General features: G+C 39.5%; 1 protein-coding gene across 2 annotated transcripts in view; it reads left to right on the forward strand.

Annotated features, from left to right (window-relative positions):
* REXO5 (RNA exonuclease 5) overlaps positions 1–26,804 on the forward strand; it is a 108,684-nt gene that overhangs the window by 62,799 nt on the left and 19,081 nt on the right. Inside the window, exons 14-20 of one of the 2 annotated variants that reach the window (XM_089674780.1) lie at positions 278–382; positions 2,714–2,851; positions 7,005–7,097; positions 13,313–13,532; positions 18,519–18,685; positions 19,341–19,447; positions 22,887–23,010. In XM_089674780.1, coding sequence (XP_089530906.1) covers positions 278–382; positions 2,714–2,851; positions 7,005–7,097; positions 13,313–13,532; positions 18,519–18,685; positions 19,341–19,447; positions 22,887–22,944 — 888 coding nt within the window. In that variant the 3' untranslated portion in view covers positions 22,945–23,010. Of the gene's footprint in view, positions 1–277; positions 383–2,713; positions 2,852–7,004; positions 7,098–13,312; positions 13,533–18,518; positions 18,686–19,340; positions 19,448–22,886; positions 23,011–26,804 lie in introns of those variants that run through there. The other variant, XM_089674779.1, reaches the window with a different exon arrangement.

Here is a 26,804-nt window from a genome sequence, read left to right on the forward strand (position 1 = left end):
CCCAGCTTTCCTGTAAGTCATCAGGGAAGTCATGAAACTCAAAACATTTGTAATGATCAAGGAGATGAAAAAGGGACGCTTTTTCATAGCTCAGATGCATACTGGTTTCATCTAGCATTGTAAAAAACTGAACAAAGATCTTATTTTCAAAGGGTAGTAAACCTTTATTGCACAATGTAACTAAGCTAATATGAAAGGGGGGAATTTCCATTTAAAGTAGAAAATTCACATTTTATATGAAACATGTTTCTCTATAATGACAGATTTTTGTTTTTAGATTCTGAATAGAGCTGGTGATGTAGTGCCTCTGTCTCCGCTTACTATTGTTAATTATCACCCTGGAAATATTTTCAGCAGACACAGTAAGGACACTAATGAAAAAGTAAGTTAATGCATTGTGTCCAGTGGTGCCATTGCTGTACGTGTCACTAGGTCCTTTTAGGAAACCTTAGCATCTATCATTTTATAATCTTTTGTAATTAAAAACATGAAAAGTAGCTGTCCTTGTAATGGTTTGGGCTCTGAGTTAGAACTCACATACTTAACATACAGCTTCAGGGTTCTCTTCTTACCCACTCCTAATAACACCTCTCTGGACTATAGGAGGGTATACCAGAATCCCTTTTTTTGCAGTTCCGAGCTGATAGCAATGCTGGACATCATATTCTTTTCAAGTAAGCTTCATGCATTTCTTGTCTGCTGCAACCAGTTTCCATTTAGGCACTGTATTGCCAGTCAACCTTGTAACCTTGGGTTACTGTAGATATCAATATTGTTTTTGTGCTAAAACATTATAACCCACAGTTGGTAAAAGTCTTATGCATGTATTAGAGCGTTAATCACCTCATATCTGTGAGATAGAATCAATAAATCACTTTTAATAGATCGATTGGGGTCCAGGAGGTATGGTCACCTAAACAATTCACTTTTCGGACAGTAACTAAGAGACCTGTGACTGGATGCTGTTTCTGTTTGATGTAAGAGTGAGTTTCAAGAAAGCAAAAACAATTGTTCTTTTATATCCGATCCTAATCAATGCATATACAAAACATTGCATCTGCATTATATATAGTCTTTTACCCAGCCATCTTTATGCTCATTTTTTTTTTCATAAAAACCCTGTTTTTTACAAAGCTCAGTAGCTCAAGTTGAAATTAATACACTCTAGTTATTGAAGTAGGGTTGTGACTGAATGCTTATCAGATGGCTTTGAGGTTTCAGCTAGACAAAGTGAGACAGACGTTATTGCTTTGCTGTCGCTTTAGATGACACATAGTGCCTTGGAAAGACAGAGCAATGGATAAAAAATGTAACATGTATAACTGCCCTTTAAAAATGGTTAAACTTTAAAACGTAATAAATGTAACTGTTTTGAATAAAATTTACCCCAAACCCATATACCGTATATACTCGAGTATAAGCCGAGTTTTTCAGCACATTTTTTGTGCTGAAAAACGGCCCCCTCGGCTTATACTCGAGTCAACGTCTGCAGATGGCTCCCCCCCCCTTCCAACAGAAGGGAAACTACGGTAAGTACAGGGGTGGGCAGGGGGCTGCTGGTTCGTCCACTGGATGTTTGCGCGGCTGCTCGGCTCCGCCTTCTCACCGGTGATTGGCCGCCAGAACTGTAGCTCAGGAAAGGCACACAGGCGGCCAATCACCGGCGAGGAGGCGGAGCTGAGCGGCCCCGCGAAAATCGAGTGAAGGAGATGCAGGTAAGTGTGCCGTGCTTAGGTGCTGCTGCAACCACATATGCTGGCTGCAGCAGCACCATACTGGAACAGGGGTCAGCAAGTGTCAGTGGGAGGAATAGTGCCCCATCATTGGTGTCACTGATACCAATGATGGGGCATTATTCCTCCCACTGACACCAACGATGGGGCACTTTTCCTCCCCCCCACTGACACCAACGATTGGACACTATTCCTCCCCCCCCCCCACACTGACACCAATGATGGGGCACTATTCCACCCCCCACTGACACCAATCATGGAGCACTATTCCACCCCCCACTGACACCAATCATGGGATACTAGTCCTCCCCCCCACTGACACCAACGATGGGGCACTTTTCCTCCCCCCCACTGACACCAACGATGGGGCACTATTCCTCCACCCCCCCACTGACACCAGTGATGGGATACTATTCCTCCCACTGACACCAAAGATGGGGCACTATTCCACTGACACCAATAATGGGGTGCTATTCCCCCCACTGATACTAATGATGGGGCACTATTCCTGCCACTGATACCAATGATGGGGCACTATTCCAACCACTGACACCAATGATGGGGCGCTATTCCTCCCACTGACACCAATGATGGGGCACTATTCCTCCCACTGATACCAATGATGGGGCACTATTCCTCCCACTGATACCAATGATGGGGCACTATTCCTCCCACTGATACCAATGATGGGGCACTATTCCTCCCACTGACACCAATGATGGGGCACTATTCCTCCCACTGACACCAATGATGAGGCACGATTCTTCCCACTGGTGTTCCCATCCTCGGCTTATACTCGAGTCAATAGTTTTTCCCAGTTTTTTGTGGTAAAATTAGGTACCTCGGCTTATATTCGGGTCGGCTTATACTCGAGTATATATGGTAGTTTCCCTTTAGCAATGCACCTATGCATATGTAATCTACAGAAAAAAAAATTATTACTGTGTTCTGTTATAGTGTGTTGTGTTCATATCACCCAGGTTATACGGAAGTATGAGGAGATGATTACAATATTTGCTGGACCCTTCAAAGAGCCTGTGTGCCTAAAATCTGTGAAGGTGCATTTTCAAAGTTGTGGCCCTATCCATTCACTAAATATTATATTAGACAATTATCAGGTAAGACTGTAATTTATAGAAGGTCTTGGGAGACTATAGGTGGGGAAAATCTACCTGCACATATAAGTGCCATATATACTACAATTGCTGATTCTGGCTGTATGAGATAAATCCCCTTGAAAGTGCAAATTAAACTAGTGAGGATCATGTGTAAGGGATTTTCTAGAATACTTTGTGTTTCATAAAATGCTTCTGGTCTTGGTATTATTCATAATACTAAATTGGTCTATGTAAATAGGCTTTTTTTTTTGCTCTAAATGGGTTTTGCATTCCTGTTGACAAGAATGCCAAACCTGCTTGCAGCATATCAAATACAGGTAATAAATAGGTTAACTGTGGGCCAGATGCACTTGACAGTAAATTCTGAATGATCTCAAGAATGTCTCAAACTGATGCCACTGAAACAAGACTGAAGCATGTCAATGCAGGACCTGTGAATGACAAAAACAAGGCTTATGGTGAAAAAAATGTAATAGAACATTTCATTTTAACCCCTTGGTGAATGAGGGTAAAACAAATGTTAATGCCTGAACAAAATTTTGCACAACTGTACATATTTTCGCACCTACTTAGCGTATCCAGGTGAATTATACCTTGGTTTTGTTAGGACAAATTGAGCTTTCTTTTGGTGGGAAATGGTCATGAATATCTCCTGATTTTGTTTATTAACAAAAAAAAAGACTGGCCCAAAATAGTAAAAAAAAAAAAATTTTTTTTAAATGTAGCTGTATATATCTCGTTATTACCATAACTTAAAGATCAACAGTGTATCTTTCTCTCCGTTCAGAAGAGAGAGAAAATACATGGGCAGGCTATACAGTGACTGATCACTGTGATAGCCAATCAGAGGCTATCGCAGCAATCAGGTAACCAGGAGTCGTGGGTCTCAATAGTTAGTATGAGACCCGAGGCTCTCAGTGAGAGCTTGATTTTTGTGCTGGGAGCGCGCTACAAAAGCGTGTAAAAAAAAAAAATATATATATTTACAGTGTACCTCTCTCTCTGTTCAGAAGAGAGAGAACACATATGGGCTGGCTATACAGTGACTGATCACTGTGATAGCCAATCAGAGGCTATCACTGGGATCAGGTAACTAGGACTCCCGGGTCCTGATTATTATTATGAGAACCAGGGCTCTCGGTAAGGGCCCAAGGTTTCTTGTTTTGGCTTTCAGCAAAGTGTGGCCCGCTCCCAGCACAAAGGCATGTACGCATGTATGCAGCCTCACAAACAGATGCACTTCCATGAGGCCCCATATCTCTGTACTGTTGGCAGGAAAGTGTTTTCTATGTTTAAGTTTATGTGCTTTGCAGTGTTTGATATCAGTTGTATCCACATACACAGTACTGTGTAAAAGTCTTGGCCATTTTGAAAATTTCAATAGAAAATATTCGTATGAAATAGTCATCTATGTCTTCTCCATTGGTATGTCATAAAAAAAAATTTCAAACACTAACGTAGGATGTATGTTTTGTCTTGTGAATTTTGCATTTTTGGACTTTGATGGTCATGTGTTTTACTATTGTTTTCCCTCTGAACAGTGTTTTTTCTGTAATGTCTTTGAAAGCTGATTAATAAAGAATTTAAAAAATAAATAAAGTAAGATACTTAAAGCGGAGTTCCACCCAACAGGGGAGGTTCCGCTTTAATGCTTTGTCCCCTGCTCCCCATTAAGGATTGTACCTTTGGGGAGCGGGTACCCGAATTTGATAGGTACACACTCTGACTTCTGCAATCGCCTAGGCGAACGGAAGCTGTCCTCCCTCCCTCCCTGTAGTCTTGTGGGACACATGACAGGTCCCAGAAGACTACGGGGCCATTCACAAAGAGCAGCGCTTCTCGCACATGTGCAATGGGCACCCGGCTGTGAAGCCGCAAGCTGTCACAGCCGGGTGCTCACACTAAAGATGCCGGCGCCAGGGAGAGAAGATAGCCGGTGAAACAAGCAGTGGTGAGGACACCGTTGGACCCAAGGGACAGGTAAGTGGCTGTATTTTAAAAGTCAGTAGCTACAGTTTTTGGAGCTAAAAAGTTCCAAAGAATCCAAAGTGCTGTGGAGGGTGTAATGATGAAAGAACCTCACCAAGAGGCAATACTTTGCAGCCTCTTGTTTTAAAGAATAATAAATGCACATTTTTTTACCTGCAAAAAAAACCTAGCCTTTAATATCATTGAGGCTGTCTGAGGCAACAAGTATGTTATTGTGCCAACTTCACCAGAATGCTTGAGACAAACTGTCACGCATTTACCTCCAGAAATTTCAAACAAGTGTACCTAATAGAAATAAAAAAAATAAAAACCCTGTTTCAATTCGGGACAGTAAATTCCTTTTATCAACTTTCCAGGAGGTTTATTAATTAGTAAAAAAAAATATTAATTTTCTTCTTCAATTCAATTGAAAAAAGAATTGAAGAATTATTCAATTCTTGCTTTGTACCATTTTTCCTAAATGCCTAAAACTTTTGCCTAGTATTGTATGTATATTAAACTTCTGTAAAGGTCATTTCTTATGACAGATGGTGAGGAGATACAGGAAAATGTAAAAACATGAAAAAAGTTTATTAAATGAAATATGATATTCAATATTTCCCCAATTAAAAGATTAAAATATATACATTTTAGCCCTGACCATCATAGAAAATATATATGAAACTGTTATATATTATCTTTTAAAGAAGATATTAAAGTTCCTAATGGAACACAGGGTTGAACAAAGTGTACTATGTCTATCGAAAGCTGAACATTGTTAAAAAAAAAAAAAAAAAAGGTGATACTTCTTTAAAGAGCAATGCCTTTACCTCTAACATGTACTGTACATGTTTATTTAACAGAACAACAGAAAAGCCATGATTATGTGCCATTACCAAAAGCAGCTTTCACTTAAAAGATACACTGTACTGCCAAAAGTATTGGAATGCCTGCCTGCCTGCCTTTTGTGAAGTCAGGCACTGATATCGGATGAGAAGGCCTGGCTCGTAGTTTCCTCTCTAATTCATCCCAAAGGTGTTCTATTGGGTTGAGGTCAGGACTCTGTGCAGGCCGGTCAAGTTCCTCCACCCCAAACTCGCTCATCCATGTCTTTATGGAACTTGCTTTGTGAACTGGTGCGCAGTCATGTTGGAACAGGATAGGGCTGTTCCCAAACTGTTCCCACAAAGTTGGGAGCATGAAATTGTCCAAAATATCTTGGTATGCTGATGCCTTAAGAGTTCCCTTCACCGGAATTAAGGGGCCAAGCCCATCCCCTGAAGAACAACCCCACACCATAATCACTCCTCCATCAAACTTTACACAATGCAGTCAGACAAGTACTGTTCTCCTAATAACCGCCAAACCCAGACACATCCATCAGATTGCCAGGCAGAGGAACCTGATTAGTCAGTCCAGAGAACACGTCTCCACTGCTCTAGAGTCCAGTGATGGTGTGCTTTACACCACTGCATCCAACACTTTGCATTGCACTTGGTGATGTAAGGCTTGGATGGAGCTGCTCAGCCGTGGAAACCCATTCCATGAAGCTCTCTACAAACTGTTGTGCTAATCTGAAGGCCACACAAAGTTTGGAGGTCTTTAGCTATTGACTTTGCAGACAGTTGGCAACTGCTGCGCACTGTGCGCTTCAGCATGTGCTGTCCGCGTTCTGTCATTTTACTAGGCCTTACCACTTCATGGCTGAGTTGCTGTTGTTCCCAGTTACTTCAACTTTGTTATAATACCACTAACAGTTGACCATGGAATATTTAGTAACAAAGAAATTTCACAGACAGTGCCACGCTTGAATTCACTGAGCTCCTGAGAGCGACACATTTTTTCACAAATGTTTGTAGAAGCCGTCTGCATGCCTAGGTGCTTGATTTTATACACCTGTGGCCATGGAGGTGATAGGAACACCTGAATCCAATGATTTGGAGGGGTGTCCCAGTACTTTTGGCAATATAGTGTAGATGCTTTTGCTTTCTGTAGTTTGTATTTTGGCAGTTTTGCTTACAAAATTAAAGCTTGGCATTGTATCAAGAAGATACAAGCAAGATAGGAAAAAGTTTTCGGACAAGATTGAATGCATTTTCATTCAGTTACATACAGTAGTTTGGTTATAAAAAGACCAGAATCAATCTAATTCAAACAATTTAATAGCCTATCTTTTTTTCCTCAGCCTCATGTCTGCATTAAGTACAGTCTTTTGGAAGCTGCTCAACTTGCTGTGAAACATTTGAATGGCACATATGTTAATGGATGCTGCATTAAGGTAAGCAGACCAAGAAACAGACACAGACAACACTGAGGCATTTCAAAAGTGCCATAAATCATTGGAATAAATTATTTTTATAGTAGAGGTTAATCATTCTAATGGCCAGATAACTTTACTACCCCCCCAGTTTTGACCAGTTGTGCTCGTTTAGTTTTCTATCCATGTAACCATAAGAAAAATGTATTCTAAAAAAGGCTATGCCCTCCCATAGCTTTTTGAGGAGATGAAAAGGGAAATGAGATCAGACATCCTGCACTGCATTTCTGGGTGTTGCTGTTGGTATACATGGCACAGATGATGTTGATTGGAAGCTTAAAAAAATAGATTTTTATTAAGACAAGTTGTTGCTTACATTTGATAACCTTTGGTTAGCCTACTTGGTTGCCCCTTTGTAGCTGTAATCCAGCTTCTATTAAAGTGTTACTAAACCCACAACAGTAAAGTCAGTCTGTATATGCAGTAAAGCATGCTTGTTATGCTCACCGTGGAACCTAAGGGGATAATCCTCAGAATTGTGTAAAAAAAATTGTTTGATCCTGACTTCTTTGATCCTCCCCTTCTTCTACTGTCCCATGCTGCACATGCTCAGTTTAGTGTGTATTGTTAGTTTTTTTTTTTTTTGGGAGAGTGTATGTGATCAGCAGAGGGCCAATCAGCACTGTCCAGACAGAGGGTCAGGGGCCATGCAGCCTCATAGACAGCCAGAGCAAAATGAAAACTACAAGATTGACCAGTGTTTAGCCGGACACTGATAGAAGTCACAAAAATTATATATATTGCAGATGAGAATTTTTTTTTAGTTAGCAGTTTATATTTACTACAATAATTGCATTTCCATGTTCTATGGAAGACCAGACATAGTGAATGCAAGATCCTTGGTTTAGTGACTATTTAAAGGCTAGCTGCATTCTGAAATAGCATTTCTGTTTTAGGTGAATGAGTTCAATTATGGGAAACAATGTAACTATGTACTATAGCTGGTCTAAATCATCACTCTCCTGTTCTGCTTGTTTAATTTGATAATATTTAGAGCACACAGCTTCACCAGCCTTCTGCTCCCTGGCTATCAACTGGTAAGGTTGTTGTCTTTCCACAACTGCGCATACGTCACAGGTTAGGCACCCTTCTGAAATTTTCACCATTGCCATGAGATTTCAGTAAACTGTGATGAAATCTATGATGCGATCTATTGGTGATTTGTGTTATTAGTGTGTATTTATGTTTTTATTTCATGGTATATCACATTGCTGTAATTTGGAAAAAATATTTAGGGTGCTGTACTGAATCCTGTAGTCTGTAATGTGCGGTGAGCTCGATTTGGCAAACATATACAACTCTGTCCTCTCCATGCACACCTGAAGTGTTTTCAATGCTAGGAGAAAATTAAAGCCTATAGTATTTTTTTTAACCACTAGCCCTCCAAAAAGATTTAGCCCCCTTTCCTGACCATTAAGAAAAAATTAATAATAGCGCCTATGGTCAAAATTATATAACTTACTTATAGTGTACCAGCTGCAAAAAAATCACCATATATAAAGTGTAACAATTAATGCAATAAATAATTTGCGCTAGTAAATGTATATAAATATATAAAAAATATAAAAATCATCAAATCGTAAGTCCAAAAAAAATATATATGCCAATACCACAAAAAAAGTGCAAAAAAACTTTTAAAGTGCAAAAAACTTTTGTGCAAAAAAATGTCTAAATATGAAAAATTTCACCAAAAAAACCTTGATAATATGATGGCAGATCATCCATAGATATATTTTCAGAAACGAAACTCTGCAACACACCAATCCTCATAGATCAAATAACAGGATGAAAGAAACTTTGCAATTAATCGGAAATCCACTTCTCCAGAAGAAAGAGACCACCTTCAATCGTATCCATGGGGGGAAATGCCAGACACTCGAGAGAAACAGAAAGACTTCATGGTGCAATATTATAAAAGCCAATTCCTTTATTAGGTACTCATTGCACTCAAGAGGTGTCCCAGCCGACACCAGCATCAACAGCATGACAGCAATCACATAAAACGAGCCTAGCTACTCAGCACATGCGCAGTAGCTGGCAGCCAAAAACGTAATGACGTCACATCAATCAAGCTCCGCCCTACGCGTTTCGTCATCGACGTCCTCACGGCTCCGTTTTTGGGTATTGGCATATATATTTTTTTTGGACTTATGATTTGATGATTTTTATATTTTTTATATATTTATATACATTTACTAGCGCAAATTATTTATTGCATTAATTGTTACCCTTTCCTGACCAGGCCACTTCTTGCAATATGGCGCTGCATTGCTTTAACTGACAACTGCACGTCATGCAACGTTGTACATGTATTAAATTTATGTCCTTTTTTTGCCACACAAATAGACCTTTATTTTGGTGGTATTTGATCACCATAAAAAAAAAATAAACTATAAAACATGTCCACTAAACATTTTTTAAAAATGTCATCATTAAATTTAGGCCAGTATGTATTCTGCTACATATGTTTGGCAAAAAAAATCCCAATAAGTGTATATTGATTAGTGTGTGCAAAGGTTATAGCGTCTACAAACTCTGGGACATTTACTGGAATTGTTTTAATTTTTTTAAACTAGTAATGGTGGCGATCAGCGACTTACAGCGGGACAGTGATATTGCGGTGGACATTTTTACACTAACTGAGCTCAAAATATGCACTGATCACTGTACTAGTGACACTGGTTGGGAAGGGGCTAACATCTAGGGCAATTAATATGTTTACATAGGCAGAGCTCTGTTCTTTTCCCTGCCCCACGATGGGTGCTGGCAAACATCTGTTTTTCCTGCACACGCAGATCGGCTTCTGCTGTGAGTGTTCACAGCAGAAGCAAGCCACTGGTGGCACGTGCTCACTATGGCGGAAGTGTAATATCACGTGTATACATACGTGATTTTGCACAGGAGAGCCATCCTGTAGCAGTAAAACTGCTATAGGGTGGTCTGCAAGCAGTTCAATTTAGTGCTTTGGTACATGGCTCTGCCTGCAGAGATTTATGAATGGAATGACTACAAGTCGCATCTGCTACTGTGGCAGTTCTCAATGGAACATAAGTGTAGTGACATCTTTGCACTTGTATTCCTTTGCTACTACATATGGCCCTGTGACTGAAGGGTCGTACCTTAGTACGTACCTTGTATGGTGGAGTAGTCTGCAGGAACCTGAGCAGTTGGAATGCATTGCAAGCTCAAATGCAAAAAAATAATACATGCACATCTTTTCAATCAGTGTGGGTAAACATATTATTTTTTTGTGAAAGGTGGACTATGCCTTTAAACTGAAAATGTGCTTGTGCTTTAAATAGTGTATATCTGAAAACAATAACTAAATTCTTTAGTATAGAAACACATGATGTCACCATTTTTATTACTCATAATTTAGACTTTATTATGGGTGCAGCTGTAGTGAAAGAGACTAACATTGTGTCATGGCCTTTTATTAGAAAGAGGGAGCATAGTGCATGACTTTGTGCTGATAAACTCTAACATCTGGAGATACAGAAAAACAGTATAGAGGTCCCATTTATGAGAGGCAGGGCATTTAAAGTATGAAAAACGTTTTGCTCCTCTTGAAGTTAAGTGTCGCATACAGACTACCTTTATTAACCACTTGAGCTCCAGGAGATTTTACCCCCTTCATGACCAGGCTAATTGTTTTGCTGTTCGGCACTGCTTTACTTTAACTGCTAATTGCACGGTCATGCAATTTTGTACGTAAACAAAACCTTTATATTATTTTTTTCACACAAATAGAGCTTTCTTTTGGTGGTATTTGATCACCACTGGGTTTTTAATTTTTTGAGATATAAACGAAAGACCCAACATTTTGAAAAGAAAAAAAAACAATACTTTCTGCTATAAAACATATCATATAAAGACATTTAAAATAAAATTTCTTCGTAAATTTTGGATGAAATTTATTCTGCTACACATCTTTGGGAAAATAAAAATCTCAATAAGTGTACATTGATTGGTTTGTGTGAATGTTATAGCGTCTACAAACTATGGTATAGATGCTGGAATTTTTTTTTATTATACTAGTAATGGCTGCAATCAGCGACTTATAGTGGGACTGCCGGAGGAAATGATTAACTGACACGAATATAGTGGTCAGTGCTAATAATATACACTGTCACTGTACCAATGACACTGGCTAGGAAGGGGTTAATATGTAGGGTGATCAAGGGGTAAATGTGTGCTAAACAATATTTAGTGTGTGTACAGTTTTAGTAGGCACTGTGCCAGTGTTTACTACCTGCTTTGCATGTGCGAGCGGACCCGGCAGAAAGTCGCAACGTTCAGGTACGTGATTGTGCCTGTACAAGCTGACCTGCCATAGTAAATATACTGCGACGGGTCCGCAAGTGGTTAATAAGCTGACTGCTATTCTAAATAACACACGATAGGTCCCTCTCGACTTGGCAGCCATAGCTTGATTATTCCACACCCTCTCAACATACTGCATGGTTATCGAAACTCTGTAACTTGCTGTTTGAGCCATGTCAGTTATTCCTGACAGCCTTGCCCTCCGTGTCCCTTCCTTCTCTTCCCTCTCTCTTACAGAGGCATTGATTCTTATCCACTCACCCTTGTTACAGTCAGTACACAGCTTATCCGTCAATCATGGGACTGTAGGAACTAAGACTGCCAAATTCACTTTCGCAACCATCTTCTAGTATGCTGTAATCTCAACCTATCAACACAAACTTGTGCTTTGAGACATGTACTCGCTACCGTAAATGGGCAAATGCGATCTCCTTCTTTAGCTATGATAATGCCCATATCTCTTGCTTCAAAATGTTTGACATTTATGTATTTAAATCTCTTTTATCTCTCTGTACATGATTTGTGATCAGATACTACATATACCCTTGGGCCAAATTTGTCAACTTCTTATCAATATAAAAAAAGCATTGCTCCTTATCTTCCCTATCTCCCATTAGAGTTCATTTTTATAGGGCCCACTGTATTTTTCTGCTTCAGTCATTATGGAAATTATACACTATGTGCTCTACAGGTAGTTGAAGTGAATTTATAGTAGTGGTGCACCGAAATGAAAATTCAGGATGCACTTGGCCGAAAACCAAAACCGAAATGGACAGTTTTAAAAAAATTAATACATTTTTCAAATGCTATTTTTTTTATCGATGCTTATATTCATATCGGCCAATAGGGGTGTTTTCGGCCAAAACGTTTCAAAATGGGTGCATCCCTAATTTATAGGGTTCTGATGCCTCACTGCCCAAATTTACTTGAGTAAGATGGTGTGAAGAACCCATGTCTGCTCCCTCTTGCTTCCCACTAGTGCTGCTTAGTTTAGTCCCTAATAGGTTCTGAAGGCTTCCTGACAGTAGTGAAGATGGCAATGTCTGCTTCAAACTCTGTGGCATTCATTTATGCTACTATATGAGGAGTCAAGAGTCTTGAGGAATAGCTGTTGTGTCTGGCAAGCTTTATTGCTGCTGCATGGTAAGAGATGCCCTTGTCACATCATAGACATGACCAGGCTTGGCTTTTTTGAAGTGAAATTGATAGAGGCCCTTGCACCTCATACCATACATTGAATGTGTTGTGGACTTAAACATTATATAGGAAATATGATAGTCCTAATTTTATTTGATATCGTCTAGAAAGTAAAAAATCTGGATTCATTTTTATTGTTGTAGAAAAGATTTACCCATGGGACTAGAGTCACAAAACCCAATGTATTTATTTTGAAAGGATGTCAGTTGGTTTTAATCCTTTGTGACCTTTTTAAACCTTGATGATTCTTGACGTCTGAGGCATTAAAACCGAAGAGATCTGAGAAGGTGTTTGGGAAGGGAACATAGAGTTTAGGCAATTGTCAAAGTGTAAGCAATTACTACACTGGGTATCAGATTTTAAAAAATGAGCTTATCCCTTGTAAAGTGAACCTGCCAGAACCAAGTACTGGCTGCCCAAAATATTTTATAGGTAGGCAATGCCAGATACAAAGATTTAAAATAATTTGACTTGTTCCTCTCTAAAGTGGCAAACCTTTACACCAACAAAAATCGAGAAATAAAGTATTTTTTAATTGCTAGACATAAACTTGGCATTAGATTTTGGTTCCAATCAATGGATATAGCAGTAGATACATCTTAGACCTCCATGTAATTTCAGGGATCGGTTTGACCATGTCTTTTCCTGTTTGACAGGTTCAGAGGCTGATAACCAGGATGTCACTTGATTATGAGGACATTATAAAGGAGTTGGAAGAAGATCCAGAAAACAGGGATACTATATATGTATCTGGATTTATGAAACCTTTAACTGAAAATTTTCTTCAACAGCAGTTCAGTAATTTTAAAGAAATTAAAGCAATTTTTGCACCGAAGAATCCAAGAAGCCAACAACATGAAAAATACTGTTTTATAAGTAAGTAGTTGAAGCTGGTGGCAAGTAATACAGTGGGTATAGAAAAGAATCGCCCCCTTTAAAATAATCACATTTTGTTGCTTTGCAGCCTGAAATGAAGACAGACACAGTTATTGTTTTATCCATCTGTATTTACTCAGTGCAACTTTTTAAAACCTAAGTGAAGGAACACCAACATGTAAAAAAAAAAAAAAAATTCAAAAAGAATTTGGAGTTGGATCACCCCCTCCTAAAAATGACTTGTTAACTTAATAAGGTGTAGCTATCACAAAGCCTTTTGACTTTCAACTGTGGTCATTTTGATTAACTCAGCATGAAAAGAGCTTTCCTGGAGCATTTCAGTTCCTGGTAGTGCAACAGACGCAAACAATCAACTATGGGTGGCAAGGCACTGTCAAAAGATCTCCAGGATAAGGTTGTGGACAGGCACAAGTCAGGAGATGGATACAAAATTTTCAATGGCTTTATCAATGCCTAGAAGCAGAGTGAAGTCTATTTTAATAAGTGGAAGGTATTTGGTACAACACAGACACTCCCTGGATCAGGACCTCGCTCCAAACTGGATGAAAGAGACAGGAGGAAACTGGTCAGCGTGGCTACCAAGAGGCCTAAAGCAACTCTGAAGCAGTTGAAGGTATTTATGGCAGTGTGTGCGCATGTTTTAACAATGTCATTTTGCTTGAGGTGATTGTAGCCGTATTAGTGCATATGCGACAGAAACAATTGAGTACTGTCCGTGATACTTTTTTTATTTGCACTAACATACAATTTTGATGTGAGTGTTGAGGCCACATGAAAAAAGGTGCTATGGTCAGATGAGACTAAAATTTAGTTATTTAGCTTCAACACAAAACAATAGGTCTGGTGGAAGTCCAATACAGCTCACCATCCAAATAACACCATTGCTACAGTAAAGCATGGAGGTGGTAATATTCTGTTATGGGGGTGTTTCTATGCAGCAGGGGCTGGAGCGCTTGCCAGGATACATGGATGGGGAAACATTTTGTTAAATTCTTGAGGAAAATCTGCTGCTCTCTGCCAGAAAGTTGTCAATGGGAAAAAGGTTTACCTTCCAACATGATAATGACCCAAAGCACACAGCACAAATGACCACACAGTGGTTGAAGGAGAAAAAGGTGAATGTCTTTGCATGGCCTAGTCAGAGCCCAGACTTTAAACGCCATTGAAAATCTGTGGAACAACTTTAGAACTGCAGTCCACAAATGGTCACCATCAAATTTAACTGAACTTGAGCAATTCTGCAACGTAGAGTGGGCAAACATTGCAAAGTTAATAGAGACATATCCCAACAGACTAAAGGCTGGAATTAAAGCTAAAGGTGGTTCAACACAATACTGACAAGGGGGTGAGCCTTTTTCCAACTCAGTGAATCTGTTTTTGAATTTATAAACATTTTTTTTGACATGTTGTTATATCTTTCACTTGTATGTTATAAGTTGCACTGAGTAAATACAGCTGGATAAAACCAAAACTGTGCCTCCATTTTAGGCTGAAACGCAACCTGCTATAATATATTTATATGCTATAATCACTTTTTAATGTGTGTGGCCTAAAGAATGATTCAGATGCATTTTAATTAAAAGTAATTTATTGCAGACATCTTATATAAATATGAAAATGCTGGAATTCTGCAAATCTGTGTAGATTTCCTTTACTCGTTTTATTGTCTGTTAAAAGACCAGTGCTGCCTCTTCAGACCAGTCAGTGCTGGAGTGAATGCTGAACTCGGGAGTTCAATGCCACAACAATACACAACCACGCACGAGCAGAAGTCCTTTCTTTTTATTTTTCAAGGAAATGAAGCATGACAATACATGATATGGGTACATTTACATTCCAAGTAGCCAAGACAGCATCTATATAAATTTTTTGTATAGCCCACGTTTCTTTGCTTTAACCACTTTCTGTCCACCCTATAGCAAAAATACTGCTACAGGGAGACACGGGTGTGCAAAATCATGTAAATATACGTGATTCTGCATTTACCGGTAGAGGGCAGGCGCGCCCTACCCGCGCCGCTATTCGCAGCCATGGCTGTCAGTCACCGGGTCCTGTCCGTTGATTACTCGCTGGCACCCGGTGTTTGCCAAGGATCTCCAACGGGGAGAACTGTTTGTAAACAAAACAGTTCTCCTCCCTGTCAGCTCGTGCACACTGCTTTGCATGTCTGTGCACAGCCATACAAAGCAGTGTGCTTACAGTAAAGTACAAACACACGGCCCCATAATAAAACACACCCAGCACATAGTTAACCCTTTTGATCACCCCTCATGTTAACCCCTTCCTGCCCAGTGCCATTGGTACAGTGTCAGTGGGTTTTTTTAAGCACTGATCACTGTATTGATGCCATTGGGGATGTCAGAGACACCAAGTTAGCTTCCCCTAGTGTCAGAATGCCCGCTGCAGTCCCGCTATAAGTTGCTGATTGCTGTCATTACTAGTACAAAAAATTCCAGTATACCGCCATTTGTAAATGCTATAACTTTCACGTAAACCAGTTAATTTACATGTACAGTGAAGGAAATAAGTATTTGATCCCCTGCTGATTTTGAATGTTTGCCACTCACAAAGAAATGATCAGTCTAAAAATCGAATGGTAGGTGTATTGTAACACAGAGACAGAATAGCAACATAAAATTCAAAAGAAATGCATGTCTAACAAATTATGCACTGATTTGCATGTTCATGAGGGAAAGAAGTTTTTGATCCCCTTCACAAAACATGACTTAGTACTTGGTGGCAATTCCCTTGTTGGCAATCACAGAGGTCAGACGTTTCCTGTAGTTGGCCACCAGGTTTGCACATATCTCAGGAGGGATTTTGGCCCACTCCTCTTGGCAGATCCTCTCCAAGTCATTAAGGTTTGGTGGCTGACGTTTGGCAACTCAAACTTTCAGCTCCCTCCACAGATTTTCAATCGGATTAAGGTCTGGAGACTGGCTAGGCCACTTCAGGACCTTAATGTGCTTCTTCTTGAGCCACTCCTTTGTTGCCTTGGCCGATGTGCACGAGAGCCTCAGCTCTCCAGGGACTGTCCATCCTAATTGGCTGAGACAACAGTGGGAGCCATTGTCCTCACAGCCAGTGAGGAGGGGCCAAGCCTCATTTCTGTGTGTAATAGGACATGCAGAGCAGTGGCTTAGGAGGGAGATTGCTTGGGTTCCCCCATTGTAAGCTACTTGCTCTGGGGGCACTTATCAGGAGGGAGTGGCCAAGTGCCTCGCAGGAGACCTGAGAAGAGGAGGATCGGGGCTGCTTTGTGCAAATCCACTGCACAGAGCAGGTTAGTATGACGTTTATTTTTTAAAAAATGCTCTCAATATTACTTTAATGTCTGTATGTATCTGCTAAAAATGAACATATAGATGACTACACATTGATAAACTTGGTCAAACATTTTGAGCAGTCAGGTGGCAATTTAGGCTACACGTTCAGCTTCCTTGCAAAGTCATAGTAATTTATATAAAAACACAAAGGGGATACAACAGGGTAACAATATAAAATGGTAGCAAAGCGGGGTATAATCAACCATCCCTAAAATAGGCATTTTCGCTCTACCAAAAGGGGGTCCTTTGTATAGCAAAATCCAGGTGAGTTGGAAAGAGAAAATAAATTGAGGGGTAGAAAAAGGAAATCTCCTTGCAATGTCAGTGTCTTGCTACATCTGCGATGTTGAGTCCATCCTTAAAACCTGAGTACACGAGGTGCAAATACAGAAATGTACTTATTCGATTAAAATACAATGTTCCAGTAGAACCACTTCTGCCAGAACACCTCAGGAGAAGGCAGAGAACAACTTCCACTCAAAAAAGAACCAGTAACTGGTTCTAATTTGGTATGAGCAGCTGACCCTTTTTAGCTTATGATCTAAATAATTGAAAACATGGAGCTAGAAAAAGGGATGGCAGCATTCTTTCAATGATCAATAAGGTGGCACAGAGGAATTTAGCTGTTATTAATGGAGTCATCATACCAGACATTTACCAGGAGCTGAAAGGTCCACTTAATAAAAAGGGTAATTGAAGTACTGACTATTTCTCCCAGGTCAGCTCTTTCCCCTTAGGCATTTATCTCTCTGCAATACATGTCCAAGATTGTCATATACTCATTTTGTGAAAGGCCCTAACTCTGGGGCTGTACCAACTGAATGAATAGATTTTCACAAACAAAAACGGCATACGCTGTCAGAAATGTGTTCTTTCCAGAAAAAAATTCCATCCTGCTTCTTTAAATTTTCTTGTCACTGCAGTTGAACAAGAATATCAATTTGATCCCACTAATAATTAGAAAAGCTAATGAACCAAAAAATGTAATATTTTGAAATCATACTAGTGTATGGCCAGTCTGGGTCTCTGCATCACCCTCCATTGTTTTTATAGAGGAATGTTGACCAGTGCACAAATATGTTTTTCCATCCAGCATCATTGAAGAGACAGTCTTACTGAATCTGGATGCAATGGAAAATTGCGTGAACTAGTTGTTTTGCGGGGGGGGGGGGGAACGGGTACCTCCCACTTCCGGCTCAGTTTGCCATGGTGAACTGAGCCAGAAGTTCGGTCCCCCCCTTCTTTCCTCTGCCGCCTTTTGGGAGACTTCAAAGGTCCCAGAAAACTATGGGACCAATGGCACAGTAGGAAACTGGCTGTGAAGCCGCAAGGCTCCACTTCCAGTTTCTCTTACTTGCAATGCCGACGCCGGGAACTCGGAGGTTATTGAAGAACTAGCCTGGGTGACGAGAGTGCTGGACCCCTGGACAGATAAGGGTCCTGATAATAAAAGTCAGCAGCTACAGTATTTGTAGCTGCAGATCTCTAATTTTTTGGGGGAGCCTGGAAATCCTCTCAACTTTTGCACACTGTTTTCTGGGCAGCATTTCCTGTTGTCTGAAATCCCTCTTTAAGGATTGTTATTTAACAGACTGTGTTGCTGTTGCAGTTTATAAGGGTGTTTTCTGACTTCTTGCAGAATTCCAAAGCCCATGTAGTGCTGCTATGGCTGCTGCTCATATAAGTATCCATGGTGGATTGCTGTGTCAGAAGGCAGTCACCTCTAGCCACTTTCTTCACTGGTTTCAAGAAGCAATGCTTAGTACCCCCTCTCACACAGAATCTATGCTTGAAAACGACCCTCAGGTAAGAAATGTCCTGTAATCCTATAAGCAATAGCTCATGTGGACGTGTACCTAGACCAGAGCATTTTTACTATTCAGTTGCAGTTTTTCACACAAATAGAACTTTGTTGGTATTTAATCACCACTGGGTTGGTTTTTTTTTTTGCTATATAAACGAAAAAATACTTAAAGTTTTGAAGAAAAAATAAAACATGACGTGCTTAGTTTCTGTTAAAATGTTTTGCAAACAATCTTTATTCATACATTTAGGCCAAAATGTGCTCTGCTACATTTCTTTGGCAGAAATAACCCAAATCAGTGTATATTAATTAGTCTGTGTGAAAGTTATACAAACTATGGTACATATATTTGAAAAATTATCAATCTTGATGTACTGAAGGCCTATTTCCTGTTTTGAGGCCCTAAAATGCCTGGACAGTACAAATACCCCCCAAATTACCCCTTTTTGGAAAGTAGACCGTCCAAGGTATTCAGTAAGAGGCACAGTGAATTTTTTTTTTTCTTTACATACTATCACCAGTGCAGTGATATTGTACTACTACCCTGTTATTGCTTATAACTGTTATGATCACTGTTATAAGCAATAGTTTTAACTGGCAAGAATGTTTTTTTCATCATTATTATGAGATATTATAACCCTCATCTTTTATTTTCAGGCTAATCTTTCAGAAATTATAAAGAACACAGATATGAATATTAATCAGATTTATAAGAATCTTCCAGTGAACACTCTGTGTCTCATCCTTTTCCCTGGTAACAATAGGTGAGAAAAAAAAAAATAACGTGTGCAATAATTCAGTACAGGTCAGAAGGATTCATAGTCTTGCCTAACGCTGTACTGGAGAGAACTGGCTGAACATTCTTAGCTACTATTTATAGCAGGTAGCACTGTTTGTCTACACTTGCATTTCCTATAACTAAATTATAGTCCGTAACTACTTCAGTACTAGCTTGTAATACCCCTTCACTACCAGGCTATCTTTCCAGTTTCAGTGATGTAATAGTTTGAGACACAATTACTGAGTCGTACTGTACCCAAATGCATTTTTGTATTATTTATTTTAGAGGGATAGAGATTTTTCTTGGTGGTATTCAACAGGCACCTTTTTTTTTTTTTTTTTCTTCTACTATGTAAAGCAGGGGTTGGCAACCCGTCGGAGCTACCTGTCAACTGCCAACAGGTAGATCATGAAGATGTTCCCCTTTTGCCGACCCTGTTTTTTCCTCGGTGCTCAAGAGCATTGCATGCACACGCTCACCTAATCAATGTGGCAGTCCCTGCCCCTTGCATACCTGCGGCTGTGGGACAGGGAAACTGCTACATGATTCATCCACTCAGCATATCATCCTTCCTCATTTGTTACAGAAAGGGGAGGGGGTTTCTGATGTAAACACTACATGTTCACACCTGTGATTGTTTATCACAGTGATCATAAGGTACAGAGCCACTCCAATAAGCTATGTACAGTTGTGTTCAAAATAATAGCAGTCAGACATCACTAACCTGATCAATCACTGGTATTGGTAGAAGTTATATTTCTACATGGCAAATAATTGACTAGCAGGTGTAGTAGAGTAATAGAAATCCAACAGACCCAACAGTCATGACATGCATGCTGCTGATTCTGTGTAATTGAATCACTAATTGAAAGGGGCATGTTCAAAATAATAGCAGTGTGGAGTTCTATTAGTGAGGTCATTCATTCTTTGAAAAACAGGTGGCAATTATTGCCCTTAAGGAAGGAAGGCAGCAAATGTTGTACATGCTGGTTACAGTGCATTTCTCTCTGAAATTCTGAGGAAAATGGGTCGTTCCAGACATTGTTCAGAACAACAGCGTACCTTGATTAAAAAGTTGATGGGAGAGGGGAAAACATATAAAGAAGTGCAGAAAATGATAGGCTGCTCAGCTAAAATGATCGCAAATGCTTTAAAATGGCAACCAAAACCTGAAAGACGTGGAAGAAAGCAAAAAACTACCAGTCAAATGGATAGAAGAATAGCCAAAGTGGCAAGGACTCAGCCAACAATCAGCTCCAGGAAGATCAAAGGTGGTCTAAAGTTACCTGTGAGTACTGTTACAATTAGAAGACGCCTATGTGAAGCCAAGCTATCTGCAAGAAGCCCCCGCAAAGTCCCACTGTTGAAAAAAAGACGTGCTGAAGAGGTTACAATTTGCCAAAGAGCACATTGACTGAACTAAAGAGAAATGGCGCAACATTTTGTGGACTGATGAAAGTAAGATTGTTTTTTTTGGGTCTAGTGGCCGGAGACAGTTTGTCAGACGACCCCCAAACACTGAATTCAAGCCACAGTACACTGTGAAGATAGTGAAGCATGGTTGCGCAAGCATCATGATATGGGGATGTTTCTCATACTATGGTGTTGGGCCTATTTATCGCATACCAGGGATCATGGATCAATTTGAATACATCAGAATACTTGAAGAGGTCGTGCTGCCTTTTGCTGAAGAGGAAATGCCCTTGAAATGGGTGTTCCAACAAGACAACGACCCCAAACACACCAGTATTTGTGCAACATCTTGGTTCCAGACCAACAAGATTGACGTTATGGAGTGGCCAGCCCAATCCTCGGATCTTAATCCAATAGAAAACTTGTGGGGTGACATCAAAAATGCAGTTTCTGAGGCAAAACCAAGAACTAGAGAAGAACTGTGGAATGTAGTCCAATCATCCTGGGCTGGAATACTTGATCACAGGTGCCAGAAGTTGGTTGACTCCATGCAACACAGATGTACAGCAGTTCTCAGAAACAGTGCTTATACAAGTAAATATTAATTAAGTGATTCAAAGGAAAGCAAAATCTTCAAACATTTTTCAGTTTATATAGTGAATGTTTGAGTTTGTAAAGAAGAATACAAACACTGCTATTTTTTTGAACAGTCTAATACTCACTTTTCTTCAATTTGTTTAGAGGAACAACACAAATTTGATATATTTTTCTTCATGTTTTGATTTGGAATAGAATGTGTAGTGTTCCCAATGCATTTGTGTGTATGGAAATAAAAGCTATTAGAAGGATTTTGAGCTTTATTCACTTTTTTCAACACACTGCTATTATTTTGAACACAACTGTACATTGTCTCTGATCGGAGCTGTCTAATTATTTGCTCAGGTCACAGTCATTCATGGGCACACTGGCCAACCAAGGGTATTTTTTTTTTTTTTTTGGAATGCTGTCTTATAAATGGCATTGCAAAAATAACATCTGCCAAATCATCCGGGGGTGGGTTTATATCATTCTTAAAAATATCATTGCAATGGGTATCATCTCTTTATTATACAAGGAAAAAACTACCACATAGAAAGAAAACAAAGTTCCATATTGTATACTTATCCCCTCTTTTGTTGGGCTGAGTCACCGGTGGTTCCATTGCAGAAATAAATCCACAATTCCACCGAGTTTAAAGCGTATTAAACCTAAACCCAGAATTATTATATATTGCAGCTTACCAATCATTAAAAGGTAATGGCTGCCTTAGTTTTCTTTTTTAAACTTTTCCCCTCGGTCTTTGTCTAGTTATTTGGTTAGTAACACACCTCTTTTATTATACAGACACAACTCTGGAGGAATGAGCACAGGGGGCAGATTTGAACAGCAGCATTGTCAGTCTGGGGGAGGGGAGTGTTAGAAGTACTAGCAGATTTAGATACAGCAACATATTGAAACTGAACTCCAGTTAATACTGTGTTGCAGCAAACTATTTTTTTTCTTTTGGGATAAAGGTTTTCCATAGATAAATAAATGCATTTTAAGCACCTTTGCCGGTGTTTAAGTGGTCTGTCTCATCCCTGTAACTGCAAGAGAGCTTTTCTGTTTAAAACCAGCAGGCTTACTGGTTGGATTAGTAGATAAAAATAGAAGAAAGGAAGCCTAAAAAAGAAAACTAATATAGCCATCACCTCTAAGATTTGGGATGCTGCAATATAATGTTTGCTTTTGGTTATAATAATGTTTTAAATATATACAGCAGTAGTGAAGTGGTTAAAGACTGTGTATGCAAAATACTTGACCACCGGGGCATTGTTCTATATGAACACTGCGTTTAATCAAAAGAGATGCATTATTTTGTATATAATCTATAGGGGTGGGGGATATATAGTTTTCTGCATAAACATGACTGAATTAAAGAGATGGTGATGCCATAGTTTTATGAGTGTTTGTTTATATTTCTATTATAGGGACAGTGGAATCCTTCCAGGCTTTGGTTTGATGGAAATCAAAACTGACCACATGTGATTTATAAATATTTTCACCATTGTAAATTTAAATTTTATTTATCTAATAAAATATTTTTCAGATTGGTTTATGCATTACTGTTTTATTATACAGTACAGTTGTTTGTTTTCCATTGTTTTTTCGGAAAAAAATCTGAATGAAGTTTAATCTACCTGGATGATTTAGGATTGTACAAAATACAAGATAGGAGGTAAGTAATGCAGGAAGGGAAGATGATACCAATTCATGCCAAAAACCTTTTGCAAAGATCCAATCTGACTAAACTTTCTCCAGGCCTTGCCTTTACCACCAAACCCTAAATTTTACTTGACCATGATACTGTCAGTCATGTAGTTCTCAGTTCAGTGTTTTTACTAAGGAAATATAAAGAAATTGTCCCCCTGACTCCTAACTGTTAGTCTTTCAGTACCTCACATGAACTTAAAATGGTTGTAAAGGCTGAAATTGTTTTACCTTTATGCATTCTATGCATGAAGGTAAAGAAAAAAAAAACCTTTGGTGAACTGCAACCCCCTCCCCTCTAATACTTACATGAGCCTGATCTCGATCCAGTGAGGTGCCCGAGAGCAGCGGCTCTCTCCCTCCTCATTGGCTCACTCTGCTGTCAATCATAGTCCGTGAGGAGGGAGGCAGACCTGAGCCCCACTCTGTGTCAGTAGATACACAGAGCTGGGCTTGGGAGTGAGCATGTACCTTACTATGAGAGCACTCAACTGGGGGGGGGGTCCAGAAGCACAGCAGGGGGCCTGAGAAGAGGAGAATCGGGATTGCACTGTACAAAATCATTGCACGGAACAGGTAACTATGACATGTTTGTTATTAAAGGCTCTCTTTTTTAACTTTAAAGCAATAGTAAACCGCAAAAAAAAAAAAAAATCTCAGTGAAAGTTAAGAGAATAATGTCTTTCTTCTTGATTGACGAGCTGTGGCCATATAATTGGCCAGGTCGCGATGTTGTTTAGTTTTTTTTTTTTTTTTAATTAAAAAACAAATCCACTTTAAAGCCTGGTAAGAAAAATAAGTGTTTTTTTTTTGTCTTACCATAAAATCTTTTTCGTGAAGTCTATTGGACACAGCAATGAAGTAATTCAAAGACTGGTTAGGGCGCTGCCATCAGGAGGTTGACGCTGACAATAAAAAAAAAAAAAAAAAAAAGGAGAAGTGGGTAACTCAGGATAAGACGGGCTACAGGGGAAGTGTATGAACAAAGTTACTGTAAATGCCACAGTCCCATAGGCTGTACAAGGGTTAGTTTCATATTCCATAGAGGAGATGATACATAGAATAGAAAAGAAAACTCTCAGAAATAAGATACTGAAAACATTTCAGTGAACCTGGAAAGCATTTCACAAAGGCAAGCAGAATGCACTAAAGCAGACCTAAAATCAGTGCTATAAAAAGGAGACTCCAATGTTTGGAAACTCAAGGAGATGGGCATCATCCATATAGGTTGAAAAATACACCCCTGAGAGAGTCAGGTCTAAGGGGTTGAAGCCACAGTAGAGTGCAGTGATACGAAGATCAGAAACTCTTGGATAACTCCAAGAGTGAACGTGGGGATATGGTTTTAGGGCCATTTCACACTACATGCGTTTCAGTGTACTTTTTTTTTCTGCATCCAAAATGCACAGAAAGTAGGCCGTATGGTTGTCAATGTCATAGTTCACATCAGTGCTTGCAATTCCAGTGCGTTCCAGTTACAGAAAAAAAAAAAAAGTAGAACGTACTGTACTGGATCGTACACGTTCCTATTTAAATTGAAGAAAAACAGGAAAAAAATGAACTGGAATGCATCAAAAATGCACCAGAAAGTGTCAAACACCCACAAGCAAAAAAGCATCTGGACTGCGTTTCTATACTGTTTACCCAGCCCTAAAACAGAAGGTTTTCAATTTGAAAATCTGTGGAAAGTTTTGCTCATTTACAAAGTAGCATAGCTGTACCAGAACTAGGCTGGAATCCTTCCACAAGATTAACAGATTTCCTACAATGCCAAATCAGTATCTAAGGGGCACCTGCTTAAACCTATGCAAATATAAACATGAATATCGTTCTAGGATTTATAGAAAACATCCATCAAAAATATAGTCCATAAATCCTACCACTGTTGTGCTGATAAAGTGGAATTTGAAAACACCTAGTGACTAATTTCATAGGACAGCAGCTCACTGACACAATCAACTCCAAAGATTACTGGAAGGCCTGAAACACTTTTGTATAATCCACTCCAAACTACCATCTTCATATATGAATCCCAATCACAGACATATACATCATTCTGGATGGAAATCCCATAGGCATTGATATAGAGGCTAACAATAGTGAGGTACCACGTACTTTTTATTGAAAACTGGTTACACTCACATAAGCAGAAATAGGGCCAGCATGTTATAAACCCCATAGAACTCTATGGATCTACACTCCAGTGCCACAAACCAGGCACTCCTGTAGCTGAAAGGCAGCTAACAATTGACCGTGGAATAATTACTAGCAAGGAAATTTCACAGATGGACTTATTGCACAGATGGCAACCTATCACGGTACCACACTTGAATACACTAAACTCCTGAGAGCGACCCATTCTTTCACAAATATTTGTAGAAGCAGTCTGCATGCCTAGGTGCTTGATTTTATATGTCTGTGGCCATGGAGGTAATTGGAACACCTGAATCCAATGATTTGGAGGGGTGTCCCTATACTTTTGGCAATATAGTGTATTTATTTAGACCTCCTACAATGAAGTAGGCAACCAGAATGTGAATCAGGAGAAAATCGGGTATGCCAATTAAGAGCATCAAAGAGAGATCTAAAAGGTACAATCAGTAACCTGTTGTTTAAAGACACCAGCTATGTCTCAATTATGTAACCACAACGACCTCCACATATGTGCAGGCACTATTGCCAAGGGCACACCAATTTTGAGGCTTCTGAGAGACAAGCAGAGGTTAAGTAAAGTCCTTTAGGTACAGTTGTGTTCAAAATAATAGCAGTCAGACATCACTAACCTGATCAATCACTGTTTTTGGTAGAAATGATATTTCTACGTGGCAAATAATTTACTAGCAGGTGTAGTAGAGTAATAGAAATCCAACAGACCCAACAGTCATGACATGCATGCTGCTGATTCTGTGTAATTGAATCACTAATTGAAAGGGGCATGTTCAAAATAATAGCAGTGTGGAGTTCTATTAGTGAGGTCATTCATTCTTTGAAAAACACGTGGCAATTATTGCCCTTATTTAAGAAAGGAAGGCAGCAAATGTTGTACATGCTGGTTACAGTGCATTTCTCTCTGAAATTCTGAGGAAAGTGGGTCGTTCCAGACATTGTTCAGAACAACAGCGTACCTTAATTAAAAAGTTGATTGGAGAGGGGAAAACATATAAAAGAAGTGCAGAAAATAATAGGCTGGTCAGCTAAAATGATCGCAAAGGCTTTAAAATGGCAACCAAAACCTGAAAGACGTACAAGAAAGCGAAAAACTACCATTCGAATGGATAGAAGAATAGCCAAAATGGCAAGGACTCAGCCTACAATCAGCTCCAGGAAGATCAAAGAAGGTCTAAAGTTACCTGTGAGTACTGTTACAATTAGAAGACGCCTATGTGAAGCCAAGCTATCTGCAAGAAGCCCCCGCAAAGTCCCACTGTTGAAAAAAAGACATGTGCTGAAGAGGTTACAATTTGCCAAAGAGCACATTGACTGGCCTGAAGAGAAATGGCGCAACATTTTGTGGACTGATGAAAGTAAGATTGTTCTTTTTGGGTCTAGTGGCCGGAGACAGTTTGTCAGACGACCCCCAAACACTGAATTCAAGCCACAGTACACAGTGAAGACAGTGAAGCATGGTTGTGCAAGCA

This window comes from Staurois parvus, unplaced genomic scaffold (genome assembly GCF_062004578.1).
Source record: "Staurois parvus isolate SC_StPar_1 unplaced genomic scaffold, SC_StPar_1.0 ptg000152l, whole genome shotgun sequence".
In the NCBI taxonomy this organism is placed as follows: domain Eukaryota; kingdom Metazoa; phylum Chordata; class Amphibia; order Anura; family Ranidae; genus Staurois; species Staurois parvus.